At 41.3% G+C, this 12,230-nt stretch overlaps 1 protein-coding gene across 2 annotated transcripts in view; it reads left to right on the top strand.

Annotated features, from left to right (window-relative positions):
• The window catches only part of LOC104925413 (PDZ domain-containing RING finger protein 4), a 119,987-nt gene that overhangs the window by 96,017 nt on the left and 11,740 nt on the right, over positions 1–12,230 (top strand). For both annotated transcript variants that reach the window (XM_019272618.2, XM_019272619.2), the window contains 2 exons: positions 3,805–4,058; positions 6,544–6,646. In XM_019272618.2, the coding sequence (XP_019128163.2) occupies positions 3,805–4,058; positions 6,544–6,646 (357 nt within the window). The remainder of the gene's footprint in view (positions 1–3,804; positions 4,059–6,543; positions 6,647–12,230) is intronic.

Genomic DNA, 12,230 nt, shown 5'->3' with positions numbered 1-12,230 from the left:
TCATGTGGACTGTGTGCATATGGAGCACTTGCAGAGCTGCACTGGACTCTGTAAACACTACAGCTGCTAAATAATTTGTTGCAAACAGATTTTGTGTACCAGCATGAATAAAAATGTATTTGCATACTTTTGCATGCACACTTGACGAGGGTAGCGTAGGCTAATGTAATAAATGTGTGATGAAACTTTAAGAGGCTACAGCTGTACTGAGTGTGAATTTTATTTTATTTTTTTTTTGGGGGGGGGTGTTAATTTTGACAGGATTAAGGCTACTTAGGAATTAAGCCAATTGGAAAAATTACTCCTATTAAAATTTCACTATAAAGTCACCTTCAGCTGCTTTTAGGCGTGCGAGCTGATGATGCACTTTGCAGAGAGCAAAGCCGTCTCGAGCGCTGTGCTGAAGGCAGATCTTCAGCGTGAGAATATCTGGGAATATCTAGAAAGCTGCAGCCAGGCTTAGAGAAACCCTTCCCATCTGTCAGACAGACAGGACTGCAGATCCACACAACTAACTGAGACAGTGTGTTTAGCTGGATAGACATCAGCCAAGGGGACACAACAAGGATGGCAAAGTCCCTCATGCAGGAGTTAAGGCTACTTAATATTCCTGTGTTGATTGGGGATTAATTCTTCCATCTGCCTCGCATGAAGACCAGAGAAGAGAATAATAAATAAAAAAAATTAAAAGACCCTCTTTTCTTTCCTGACGTGTTTCCTCTTGTTTCATTATGGTCATGGAGTATAGCAAGCGGTGAGGCTTGGAGGAGGAGGAGCTTGGACCGGACAGGCTGTACCAGAGGGAGAGCTGGGAAATTTGATCATTTTTCTCTGGGACTGTCATACGCCATAGGCTGCCTCATTTGTCTGCTCCAACTCCTTTGTTTCCACCAGGCTCCCTGTTCCAGGATTAGAGTGGGAGAGACGAACAGGAAAACAAGACAGAGAGAGAGAGACAGTCAAAGGAACTATATATAAGCTAATTATTATAGTGCCCCATGTTTCTTTAATACAGTACTTAACTCTAATGTACGTGCTGCAGTATTTAATATTTGCTGAGTGGACAAGAACGAGAACGAAAGCAGGTTTAGAGCGAGTGCAAGTGCTTTTTTTTTTTTTTTTTTTTTTTTTTCCTCCAAATTGCCCTGCAGTTCCACAGGAGTGGTGTTGACCCAGTTTATCTCCCACTCAGGTGATTAATGCAACAGTGCTACAAACAAAGGTCACGTCAGGAGGCAGGGGAGCAGGCCAGAGTACAACAAGAGCTAAGGGAGTTATATATGGCTCCTGTTAAGGTAGAAAAAAAAAATAAGTTGGTGCTTGTTTTGTAGGGCATCACTCCGTCTCTAGAGACATGCATTGAGAAAGGAAGAAAAACAACACACAGACACAGAAACACACATGCACACAGAACCACCAACATTATTTTTGCTATAATAACCATTATTACATTATAAATATGTTTTATATTTTGTGTTAGAAGGTAATGAGGTTAGCCGTGGAAGTCTGTTAAATTAAGAGAGAGGAGCTCTCTGCTCTCTCCCCCTCTCCAGGGGTTGTCTGAGAGGCTATCAAGTTGTAGTAGTATAGGAAGTGGAGGTGCTTGAAGTGCAAATAGTTTCTTTAAGAGGAAGCTAAGTTAGGACACCAGCTGGGTGAGAGAGAGAGAGATCCAACATGTGAACAGAGAGATATTTTTAAATTGTCTTTGCTTTTCATTTCTTCACACCCCATAAGGGGTTACAAAATCAGTCAGAGGGGTTATGAAATTATTCATTCCACTGCTTTATTCTTTCGTTTTTGAGGAAAAAAAACCTAGTGTAACCTTTTCTGCTCTCTAAATTCAACTTCAACGATCTGAGAGTGTAAAATAACTTATAATTGCCCAAAACGCAGAGCCATGCAGCCCGTGAGGTATCACAATAATAAGCAAAAAGTTAGAACACACAAATTGGAAGGATGTGCTGCTTCTTTGTCACGGTCTAATAAGCTGGATATCTTCAAGTCTCAGACTTTTGGTCAGGCATTTGAGTCTGGGAAGTTGTGATCTTTTTTTTTTTTTTTACATTTCATACACCAAATGATTAATCAAAAAAGATTACTTGATTATAATCATCAGGAAATATTGGTCACAAGCCAAAACAGTTGGGCAACGTATGACGGGGTCAAACGACGTCTGTTCAAAGACACAAACTGAATGTCTGGTCATAAGTCTCAGATGGGGACTTATCAACAAACATAACATGTAGGCAGGCATATTTATTAGAAAAACTAAAACATCCGCGCTTAGTCTGGCTTTACAGAGGATTTATACTGTCAGGTTCTATTGATATTTGTTCTATTGATATTTTACCGCGGCTCAAAACATGTTGAGTCATTCCTCAAAATGTACCGTGACAAACTCAGTGAGATGTGTGACAGAATATGAAAAAGTAAAATCTGGGGATGAAAATATAAGCTGTCTCTCTGTAGGAGTTCCCCGCTGGCTTCTGTATCTTCAGCACTCATTTAAGGCACCACATACACACAGCTGGAGTTACTTGAAGCGGTTGACTGCTCATGGATTTAGGTCATTTTCTTAAAGTCTGAAGTCTGAAGTAGGCTCTGTGTTCTTATTTCTACAACTGCGTTGCATTTTAAAGAGAGTTTATGGTTTGACTTCTAAAACAGCCTCGCTGTGTTTTTTTTTTTTCACTTGAATACAAACGCCTTCTTTTACTTTTCTAGTTATCGTTTGAACTACTTTCAGTTCGCCGCGCAAGCAAAATGCCCCACTCCAAAATCATATTTAAATACAAATGCAAGTGTACTGTAATTATACTGTCTACCTTTTTATTTTCTCTCCTCTCTCTTTCCGCGGCTATCTAAATTATAATCTCTGGTTTCAGCGTTTATACCAAAGGCACATTCTCTGAGGTATTCCACAGCCATGGTTTTCCTTCCACAGAAATTACTGGTGTTAAATGAAGCAATGAATTTCTTTATATGTGCCAGCTGTAGTGCAAATGGTTTTCAATCTGCCAGAAAATCCAGTTCATTTTGTGAAGATGAGGTTCAAGATGGACCGGATGAACAGGGGCCCCTTTGGGCTTTGATCTAACAGTTTGATAATGTTACATCAAACTGTGTTTTTGTGTGTATGTTTTCCAGTGTTGTATTCATAAAGATTTCTCTTTCATCATCTGTCGAGAAGACTTTCAGGAAAAAAAAAAAAGTCAGTTTCTATGTGAATGCATTCACCCCCGAACCTAGAGCTTGAAGTAGCAATCTGTGTTGTTCAGACCATGGAAGCAGTTTAACACATGCACGATTAATGTCACAGCTAAACCGTCTCCTGCAACAATATGATTTTTAATTTAGCGTGTGCTCCGCTCAGGTGGAGCAGGTGGAAGCTAGAGACAGCAAAGGTAGACTCTGAGGAGGTGGAAGGAGTTCAATTTCTGAAAGCATGCAGCAGCGGAGTAGCAAGGATGTAATGTTCTTGTGTGCAGACTTCTCAGACCTGCAGCTTTTACTTAGAGCAAAGAGAATAAGAGCAAAAATAAAAGTAATATTGGCTGTATCTTTCTTCTCGGCTTTTCCGCTGGCTTTTAGTCTAATGTTACTTTATCATAAAATTCCTCTTTGCCTCTGCATCCAGCTGAAATGTTCAGGTTAAAGCACACCAAGAGCTCTGCTTTGTAAAATGTTTCTATGGCAACGGTCAACGGAAAAAGGCACAGGAAATAAAGCACACAGAGTTTTCATATCGCAGACAAAACGTTCACAAATATATATATTTTTTCCCCCCCTTGTCGTCCTCAGGTGAATGGGAAGGAGTTGTCCAAGTCCAGCCATGAGGAGACCGTGGAGGCTTTTCGCGCAGCCAAGGATCCCGTCGTGGTACAGGTCATCAGGAGGACCCCCAGCGGCCGACCCCATGGCCCCCCTCAGGAAATCCATGTGGTGGACGTGTGCACTCAGACCGACATCACCTTTGAACACATCATGGCGCTGGCAAAGCTCCGGCCTTCGACCCCTCCTGTGCCTGACGTCTGTCCCTTCCTGCTCTCTGACAGGTACGTACGATAGGAAATGCATGTTGCAGTAAATTGTTAAATGTGCATCAAAAACGGGGTCAGAGATAAAAGGAGGTCAGGGATTTGATTAATCTGATATGATGTTTTGATAGGATTTCAGTGCAGTGCCACAAAGAGTTTGCTGCTGTGTCCTTGTTTTGACTTTGGCTGGGCTCTGACTGATGATAATTAAGAACGGGAAAAAAAAAGAAATGTTATTGAGCTATGAAGCAGAAATATCAGTGTCTGCAGGATTAACATTACAAGTACGCACAGCGCCTGTAAAATAGAAATGAGTTGTCTAACCAGCTGTATAGTGGACTCTGACAAATATAGATTTGTTTGATAAATGAGCTCCTCGATGTCCTTCACGTCTTCTTTTCAGCAGCAGGACAAACCTAATTTAAAAATAAAAAAAGAGGGGGGAAAAAAGGGACAGGGCTAAGTGGGCATAATTAACCATCAATAAGGTATGTATGTGTGAAGTGTGCTTGGCATTTTAATGTTTTGTTTACTATAAAGCAACCATTTAAAATATCTTTAAATCACTGAGGAGATTGCAAACGTTGAGAACAAATATAAGCAATTCAACAACCAAAAAATGTAGTCGTGTATGACAGCCCCAAGTGACTTTATATTCATGAGCATCAGGATCTGTCAAGTCATAGAAATTATTACTCCTACATCACCTGAACGCAGCACAGTCACATGGGGAATAGCTGTGGTTGAGTGGCACATAAACCAATATTCACAGTATGACTACTGAATTTGTTTTTTTACAGTTTTCATCCTGAATTATCTTTCACATACCCCCCCATCTGCTTGACAAGCATGCACAGACACATAACTCAGCTGTAGAATGAAATATCATTACTGGTCTGTAGATATAGAAAAGATTAAAATGCGTACTCAGGTTACTTTGTGTGCCAAATAGCTCAAAGCAACACTCGTTGTGGTCCAATCACTACAAGTCGAATCGCATTTCAACTAGATGCCGTGTAGCACAATCCCTCAAAGACATGTTTTTATTGTCTATGTGAGAAGAAGCCGTAACAATACGTACAAAAATAAAGATCTTGAGAGTTTAAAGTATCCACAAGAGGTTTTTTCCTGGAAAACAACAAAAGAAACAGGGTTCATTATTTCCTCTTCTGGTGTTTTGGTTTATGTTCTTTTCATCTCAAAGGGGAAGTAAATTGTGAACAAGAAAAGTTTAGCATAAAAGAATATCTGGGTTTCTCCTCTTGGGAATGAAACAATGAGACAACAACAACACAGGAGCTTCGTTTTATAACGCAGAACTCTAGGATGGTGTTGGTGAACAATGGTGTGTGTGTTTATCACGGTAGATTATCGGTTCCCATCAATCATAAGCATCTTTCAGCATCTGTCGCTGAGACATTCAGGGATGGAATTTCAGTTGGCTGCCCCGTCCGTATCGCTCATTATTAAAAGCATCATTAAAAATGTACCTAGTTACACGCTAGGTTTAAAGTACTATACATGACCTGATCAAAACCATTGCCACCTGTGTGTATATATCTCACACATTATCACTGTAGAACTCCCCACGGGGCCTTCCTGCCATAATTGGCGCTGCTTGGCGTATCCATTTTGACTCGTGGAAGGTTTACAAGGTGATTAAAGCAAATGGCCTAATAAAAAACTAGGCAACACAGTGCAACGTGTGCTCGCGGGCTACTTACAGCCCCAGGCCCCGAGCCCAAATGTAATCAATGTGTCCCATAAAACTCGCATTTTCTTCTCTTTCATCTGAGATCAGGTGCACAATCCAATATATGGCAGATTTTATAGATCCAGCAAATGTTTGTCACTCTTGATTTTGAGGCTATAATTGTAAATTTGTAATTATGTTCTTTGCGCCGACTGCCAAATGTTGTAATTCTGAGGCATCAAAGTATAAAGCACTCTGACATTTACCGGTCTGGTTTTTGTGACTGCAAGATTGTTCGGAGGCAGTTTTACAGTGCAGGGCAATCTGAGAGTCAGACAGGCCCTTGAACACATCACTCAACATGTGTGTTTTTGAAGTTTTTTTTTTTTTTTGTCCACCATGATTATCTGGTGTGGCACCGAAGTTGCTCATCTCCTTAGGCCCTCACAATGTGGTTTTGTTCGCTGACTGAGGGAAGCATAATAGAATAACACTACACAATGTGGGGGGTTTTGTCTGTCAAGAGCAGAAAGCAAATTATGTGGATATGCTGTTATTAACAAGGGGCTGTACTTTTATCACACACACACACACACACATATAAACACTCAAGTGGCAGTGAAAGCCCTTGACAAATCCTTTATTCTCCAGATTCCAGCAAAGACAAAGGCGAGGAAAGTCTGTCACTTAGAGGTATTGAACGCATATAAAAGAAAATGAGGAAAAGGATCTTACTCACACCCAACTCTCCACCTCTTTCTGTTTGTCTGTCTTTCCCTCTCTTTCTTTCCTGTCTGTCCCTCCTGACAGCTGTCATTCTCTCCATACAATGGACCAGGATTACTATGAAGGGACAGACTACCTCTCGCCTGTTCCAGCTGATGGAGAGAGGACAGAGGAGTTTGAGTATGAGGTAGGAATCACACTTTGACATCACCGCTGACAAGAGCCTGACAGGTTTATTGGTGTGCTGATGTATACCGGTGCATACGTCGGTGGATAAGTTACATGAGGTTTGAGTACAGAAATGCTAAAGATTGTACAGGAAAGCGCACTGAGAAGTATTTTTCAACTTATATACGTGTTGGTCACAATTCTTCGAGAAGTGGTAAGATCATTTGTAAAATACACTTAATCGCTTCCCTGCTGAGAGTTAGATGAGAAGATCAATACCACTGTGAGCTGTTGCCGTTAGCTTAGAATACCACCTAGCCACTTACCAGCACTAATTAAAATGTTGTATCTAGTTAGTTTGATCCAACACAACCATAAATATGCACACCTGCTGTAAATAACCTTTGGGCAGGTGTGGAGTGATTTGCTAGAAAACCCAGCAGAAAATCACAGCTTGTCCTTTTTTTTCTATTTCTGCCTGTGTACGGATTAAAATGTGTTATTAGTGATATTTAGAGGTTATTATAGATGTGTTTTCCCTCTACCTGCAATCTCTATGCGAAGCTAATTGTCTGCTCGCTCAAGCCTTATACTTTCCATCTCCTCAACCAAAAAAAGAAAAAAAGGTTGAAATATTCCTTCCATAACCAAATTAAAATGCTGTGCACACAGTTAGGTGACGTTATGCTGCCAGTTAACATGATGTCACCCAACTGTAATATTGTAAAGTTTCCCCCCCCTGAACAGCAAAACCATCAGGAGACTCAGGGAGATTAAAATCAACTGTATACATCAACATCATCCAAAGATGAGGTCTAAACACCTGTGTGAGAGGAGTATGGGTATGTCGGGGCTTTAATAGATCCGAAAAATGGTTTATGGTTTCATATTTTGTAAAAGTGAGTATCAGCAAATATATTGTTGTCAGAACTTTTAGGTATCAGTATGGGTATTAGCCTCAAAAGTCCAGTATTTGCAGTTTTTACTGCTGATATTTCAGCAACGAATTCACCCATATGTACAAACACAAACACACATCTGACCTCTTCAACACATGTTACACACATTCCCCCAACACTTCATATTTAATGGTGCTTAACAATCGGTGGACGGATGCACTACACTAATGGACTCTACAGGCAGATCCCAGGGGCAGAGTAGTGACAGATGATCGGCCACATTGCAGACAGATTGAAAAATCCATTCCTTCCATTGGCATGATGACATGTCTCCGTGTTTTTGCTTTCTTTTCCCCTCTGAGGCAAAAAGAGGAAAGGGAAAAAAAAGTTGAAAATCTCCAAACATTGGCGCCGTTACCTGAGATTTGCTAATTGTTTCACAACTCTGTAAGACAAAGCCAGCAAGCTGGGCGACTCTGAGCTCGATCGAATCCAATTAAAGTGAGGTGTGTGTGGCAGGTGCTAGTTAAAAAGGAAAAAAAAAAAAGAGAGATGGAGATGGAAAAACATTTCTTTGCTTCAGCCTCTTTACTGGAGTAATGTTAGCAGTTGGATAGGTGATGTTTTAGGGCTGATGATCTCTGACACATACAGATATACGTACAGATGCACTGATTCAACTGTGACGGGAAGAGATAAACAGACTCTGTCTCCGCTTTGGTCCAGTATTCTTTATTTCCGAGTCATTGAGGTGCGAGGATATTGTCAGCGAGGCCTCCCGACTGGTCTGATGTATGATGATTGCATACCCCTCCCTCCTCTTATTTGTTTCATTTAAATTTGTTCTGAATCCTTCCACCCACTGAGCTTAAGCTGTTTCTTCACATCCTAAAGAGATTTGTGCACCCGTTCGGATCCTAGAGGCCCCAGTGTCAAATCGGAACAAATATAATATATTAAAGCCTCTCTTTATGCCTCATTGCTATTAACAAATCCTATTATACTGTGTATGCTTTGTAGCCTGCACCATTTTTTTATTTCATGCTTGGAGAGTTAGATATCACAGTAATGCAGCCCCACTTACTGTATGTCAACTGAAAACGCTGTGAGGGGGATGTAGACGAAAGCTAAAAATCCACTTTGAGAGTTAACCTGATCCCTCGCTCCCTGCTGAAGGAGACGAAAGAGAATGAAGGAAAGACATTTCTTCAAATTACCTTTGTTAGATGAAAAAGCACAGCGGGGTAGAGCAGTCTGCCATCACATCACAGGGAAACCATCTACATCTAATTCACGTTTCTAATACACCAAGACGTTGACTGTTCTATAAAGGCAATCAACGTGTGACAGTAGTGGAGTATAGTGATTGGAGAGATCACAGTTGCCACAAAAGTGCACATTCAAAGTATGCTGTGTATTTCAAAGCTGTTTGGGCTCACGCAAAAACACAGAAATTTTATTTTCTTGAACTTAATAGATAAGTGGCCACATAGACGGTAAAAACATGGACGTTACGTATCCGTGACGTCACCCACAGGTTTCTAAAGAGTCGTTTTGAAGCTTAGACTGTGGTGGTTTTTGCTACAGAGACATCTTGGCAGTCCTGCCTCTGCCGCCTCCTGGCTAATCTAAAACTGGGCAAAGATGCGGATCGTGGAGACAGGCTGCGCTGTAATGGCACACACCTGATCATCTTAATTCAACATAACTTTAGGCCTTAATATAATTCGAACAGATGAGTTAAATAAAAAATCAGACTCAGAACAGTTGTCATGGATAAGGAAATTAGTTATAAAGAAAAGCGTTGATTTCTGCTGTGAAGTTGGACATTTGAACATGGGGGGCTTATGGAGATTGACTCCAGCCTCAAGTGGACGTTCGAGGAACTGCAGTTTTTGGCACTTATGCAATGACTTCATTTCACGGCCATGGAGGTTGCCGTAGGGTGGCCACAGGATAAACTATACTATATATACTGTGACTCTCCATCCAGGAGATTATTCAGTTAAACATTAGGAGAAGCATGAAAAGACCTCCACTTTTTACAATCAGTGTCTTTGCATGCACCTAAAGCCTTAATTAATAGTTTTATGTTAACAATGAATCCAGAGATTATAAGCTTATCACATGGCCAAACACGGCAACGCTTTTATAATACTCCGATACTCCGGGTATAACTGAAAAGTTCCCAATCATTTAATTTCTCAACATCAGAAATACACAAAGTAGTTTTAAAGATCATGGCCTCGCTAAATGATGTTGTGTTGCATTGCGGCAAAAGTTGAGCCAGGTTCAACTTTTCTTTTTTGCTGGAGCCTAATGCGTTGGCACCCCTGCTGCGTCACCAGACTGCCCGCCACAGCAGGCAGCTGTTTTCAATATTTCAAACATAATGCCACTGAAGGCTTTACCTGTCGAGCACCAAACGGCAGACCGACATAGTAAGCAACTAATTGGTGAACAGCAGCGCATCTAGCAGCTAAAGAGCCAGATAAAGCTTGTCGGGCTGTCCCCAGTTGGCTGAAAACAAATGAATACAGGTTTATGTAACCAGATTACAAGTTTCTTGAACATTATGTAAATGGGAAAACTTTCTGTAATCGGCGAATACTAAAATTAACCAAGGTATGGGAGAAACCTTGAAGAATGCAGACAGTATCGCTGTCTTATCTATGTAGCTATGAAAGGACCTCATTTGTATCCAAAGTAGTTACATCCAGATCAGAGTCTGCTTAAATGAAAACAGACCCTGAAATAAAAAAGAAAAAAAGTAGCTCCTACATATCTGAAAAGGTGAATTTCCACAGTTGAACAGTCAAATACCTGTACAAGTTAGACACAGTCTCAATTTTAGGCTACAGTCTAGTATATTCAGGGGTGGTGAGTAGCAAAATTCTTATTACTGACTGGGGTTTACAGTGCTACAGTTCATGATTCAACCTATAGTTCAATTTCCTACTACGATATATCTCAAATTTTCCAAGTCTATACTGCATAATGTTCTCATAGGGCACTGACAGTCATATTCCACCCTAATGCACTGCATCTGCCCCTGTGTAGCTGAAATTATACAGTATTGTGCTGTGTGTTACTGTATTGTACAGTAGCTCAGCTAATTGAATTGTTTATTCTGTAGGAAAGGCGAGGGAGAAATTCTCTGCCTCATCCTGGACTCTTATAATGTCTCTCTGATGGTTGGCTTGTTTGGATTAATGAAACACAGGCTATGCCTTATAGCTAGAATTTCACACAGAAGCATCACACATTTCCTAGGCTCCCTTGATGTGTACGTAGTCACAACACCATGTTAGTAACCATTCGTTTGATTAGTTTCGCTTTAAGTTCTGAAGGAGCGAAGTACTCCAAGCTCAGAGATAGTCTTCCCTCTCTTCTTGCCAGCGGTGGCCATCCATGCATTTGTGACTGCTTTTTCAATTACTGCTAATCAAAGGCGCGATTATTATGACAGCATCCAGTGTGCTTTGATGGTGGGCGGCAATCTTCCCCCTAATCACGCCATCGCAGTCATTAATTTACTGTCAGCCCTCTTCCATGCGCCACGCCGCAATCTCTTGCCTGAGAGGCAGAGAGCTCGCCTGGAAAACTGGAAAAAATAAAATAAAATCAAAAGAGAGAAGAAGAGGCTAGACTGAGATTGGTGAATGTGTGTTTGATAGATCAGGAGACAACCTCCCTTTACTGAGGCGTCTGAGTGTGAGTGGGTGGTTTTTTCTTCTGCACAATGTTGTCTTAAAACGAGAAAGCAAAAGAACATCTGTTAAAGAAAAGAAAGGCTTATATATGTGCAGTATGCGTGCTGCACATAGTTCAATATGATGGGCCGTTAGTGATGTTATTCTGTATTAGCATGCATATACCGTACATTTACCTTTCCTCTCACAGAGGCATATGAAACCAAACTCACATACAAGACTGAAACCCACACATACACATGTGATCATACACAGTTTGGGCTGCCACAGACGATTATTTTGATAGTCGACCAATCACAGATTATTTTTTTGATTAGTTGACTAATCGGATCATGCATAAATTCACTATCCCGGAAATGGGCGGGTGGACGGGCGCTGTAAACCTCGCGGACGGAGCCATGAGCCACCTTCGCCCCAGAGTCTTTCCATGCCGACCCAGAGCCGTCGTGGAGGAAATGCGCCCAGCGGAGGCCAGCAAGCGCCGGGGAGAGGTCCCACGAGGGGATCCTCCCGCTCCGTGCGGCCGTCCCTGACCCACTAAAAAAAACCAAAAAAACGATTTCGTTCGTCGACGTAATCGTGACTAATCGACTAATCGTGGCAGCCCTATACACAGTTATAAATGACAGTGAAAACTTGAACTATTGCAAAGCTTTCGCAGTTCATCATTATAAAATACAGACAAACAAGTGTTGTTTGTCCGTTCGCCACACTGATCTCAGCTCAACAGCCTGCAAGTAGCCTAACCGAAGCAGCGTTCATTTATCGATATACTGGTCTAAGTGGAGACCACCGGAACGCCGTCAAATGCAACAACAATCTGGCAGTAACCGAACTTTGTAACTCAAAGTATGGACGTGGTGGACGGTAACCTCGCATTGTCTTTCCATCCTGGCAGCAAAGCAATGCGCAACAGCCAGAAATATCTATAAAACTGTTTTCGTCTTATATATTACAGACAGTCACTAATTATTGACCTCCTCTGGCAGGG

This window comes from Larimichthys crocea, chromosome XXI (genome assembly GCF_000972845.2).
Source record: "Larimichthys crocea isolate SSNF chromosome XXI, L_crocea_2.0, whole genome shotgun sequence".
Lineage (NCBI taxonomy): Eukaryota > Metazoa > Chordata > Actinopteri > Sciaenidae > Larimichthys > Larimichthys crocea.
The sequence above is the reverse complement of the archived record's forward strand: the minus strand, read 5'-3'. Positions and strand labels throughout refer to the sequence as shown.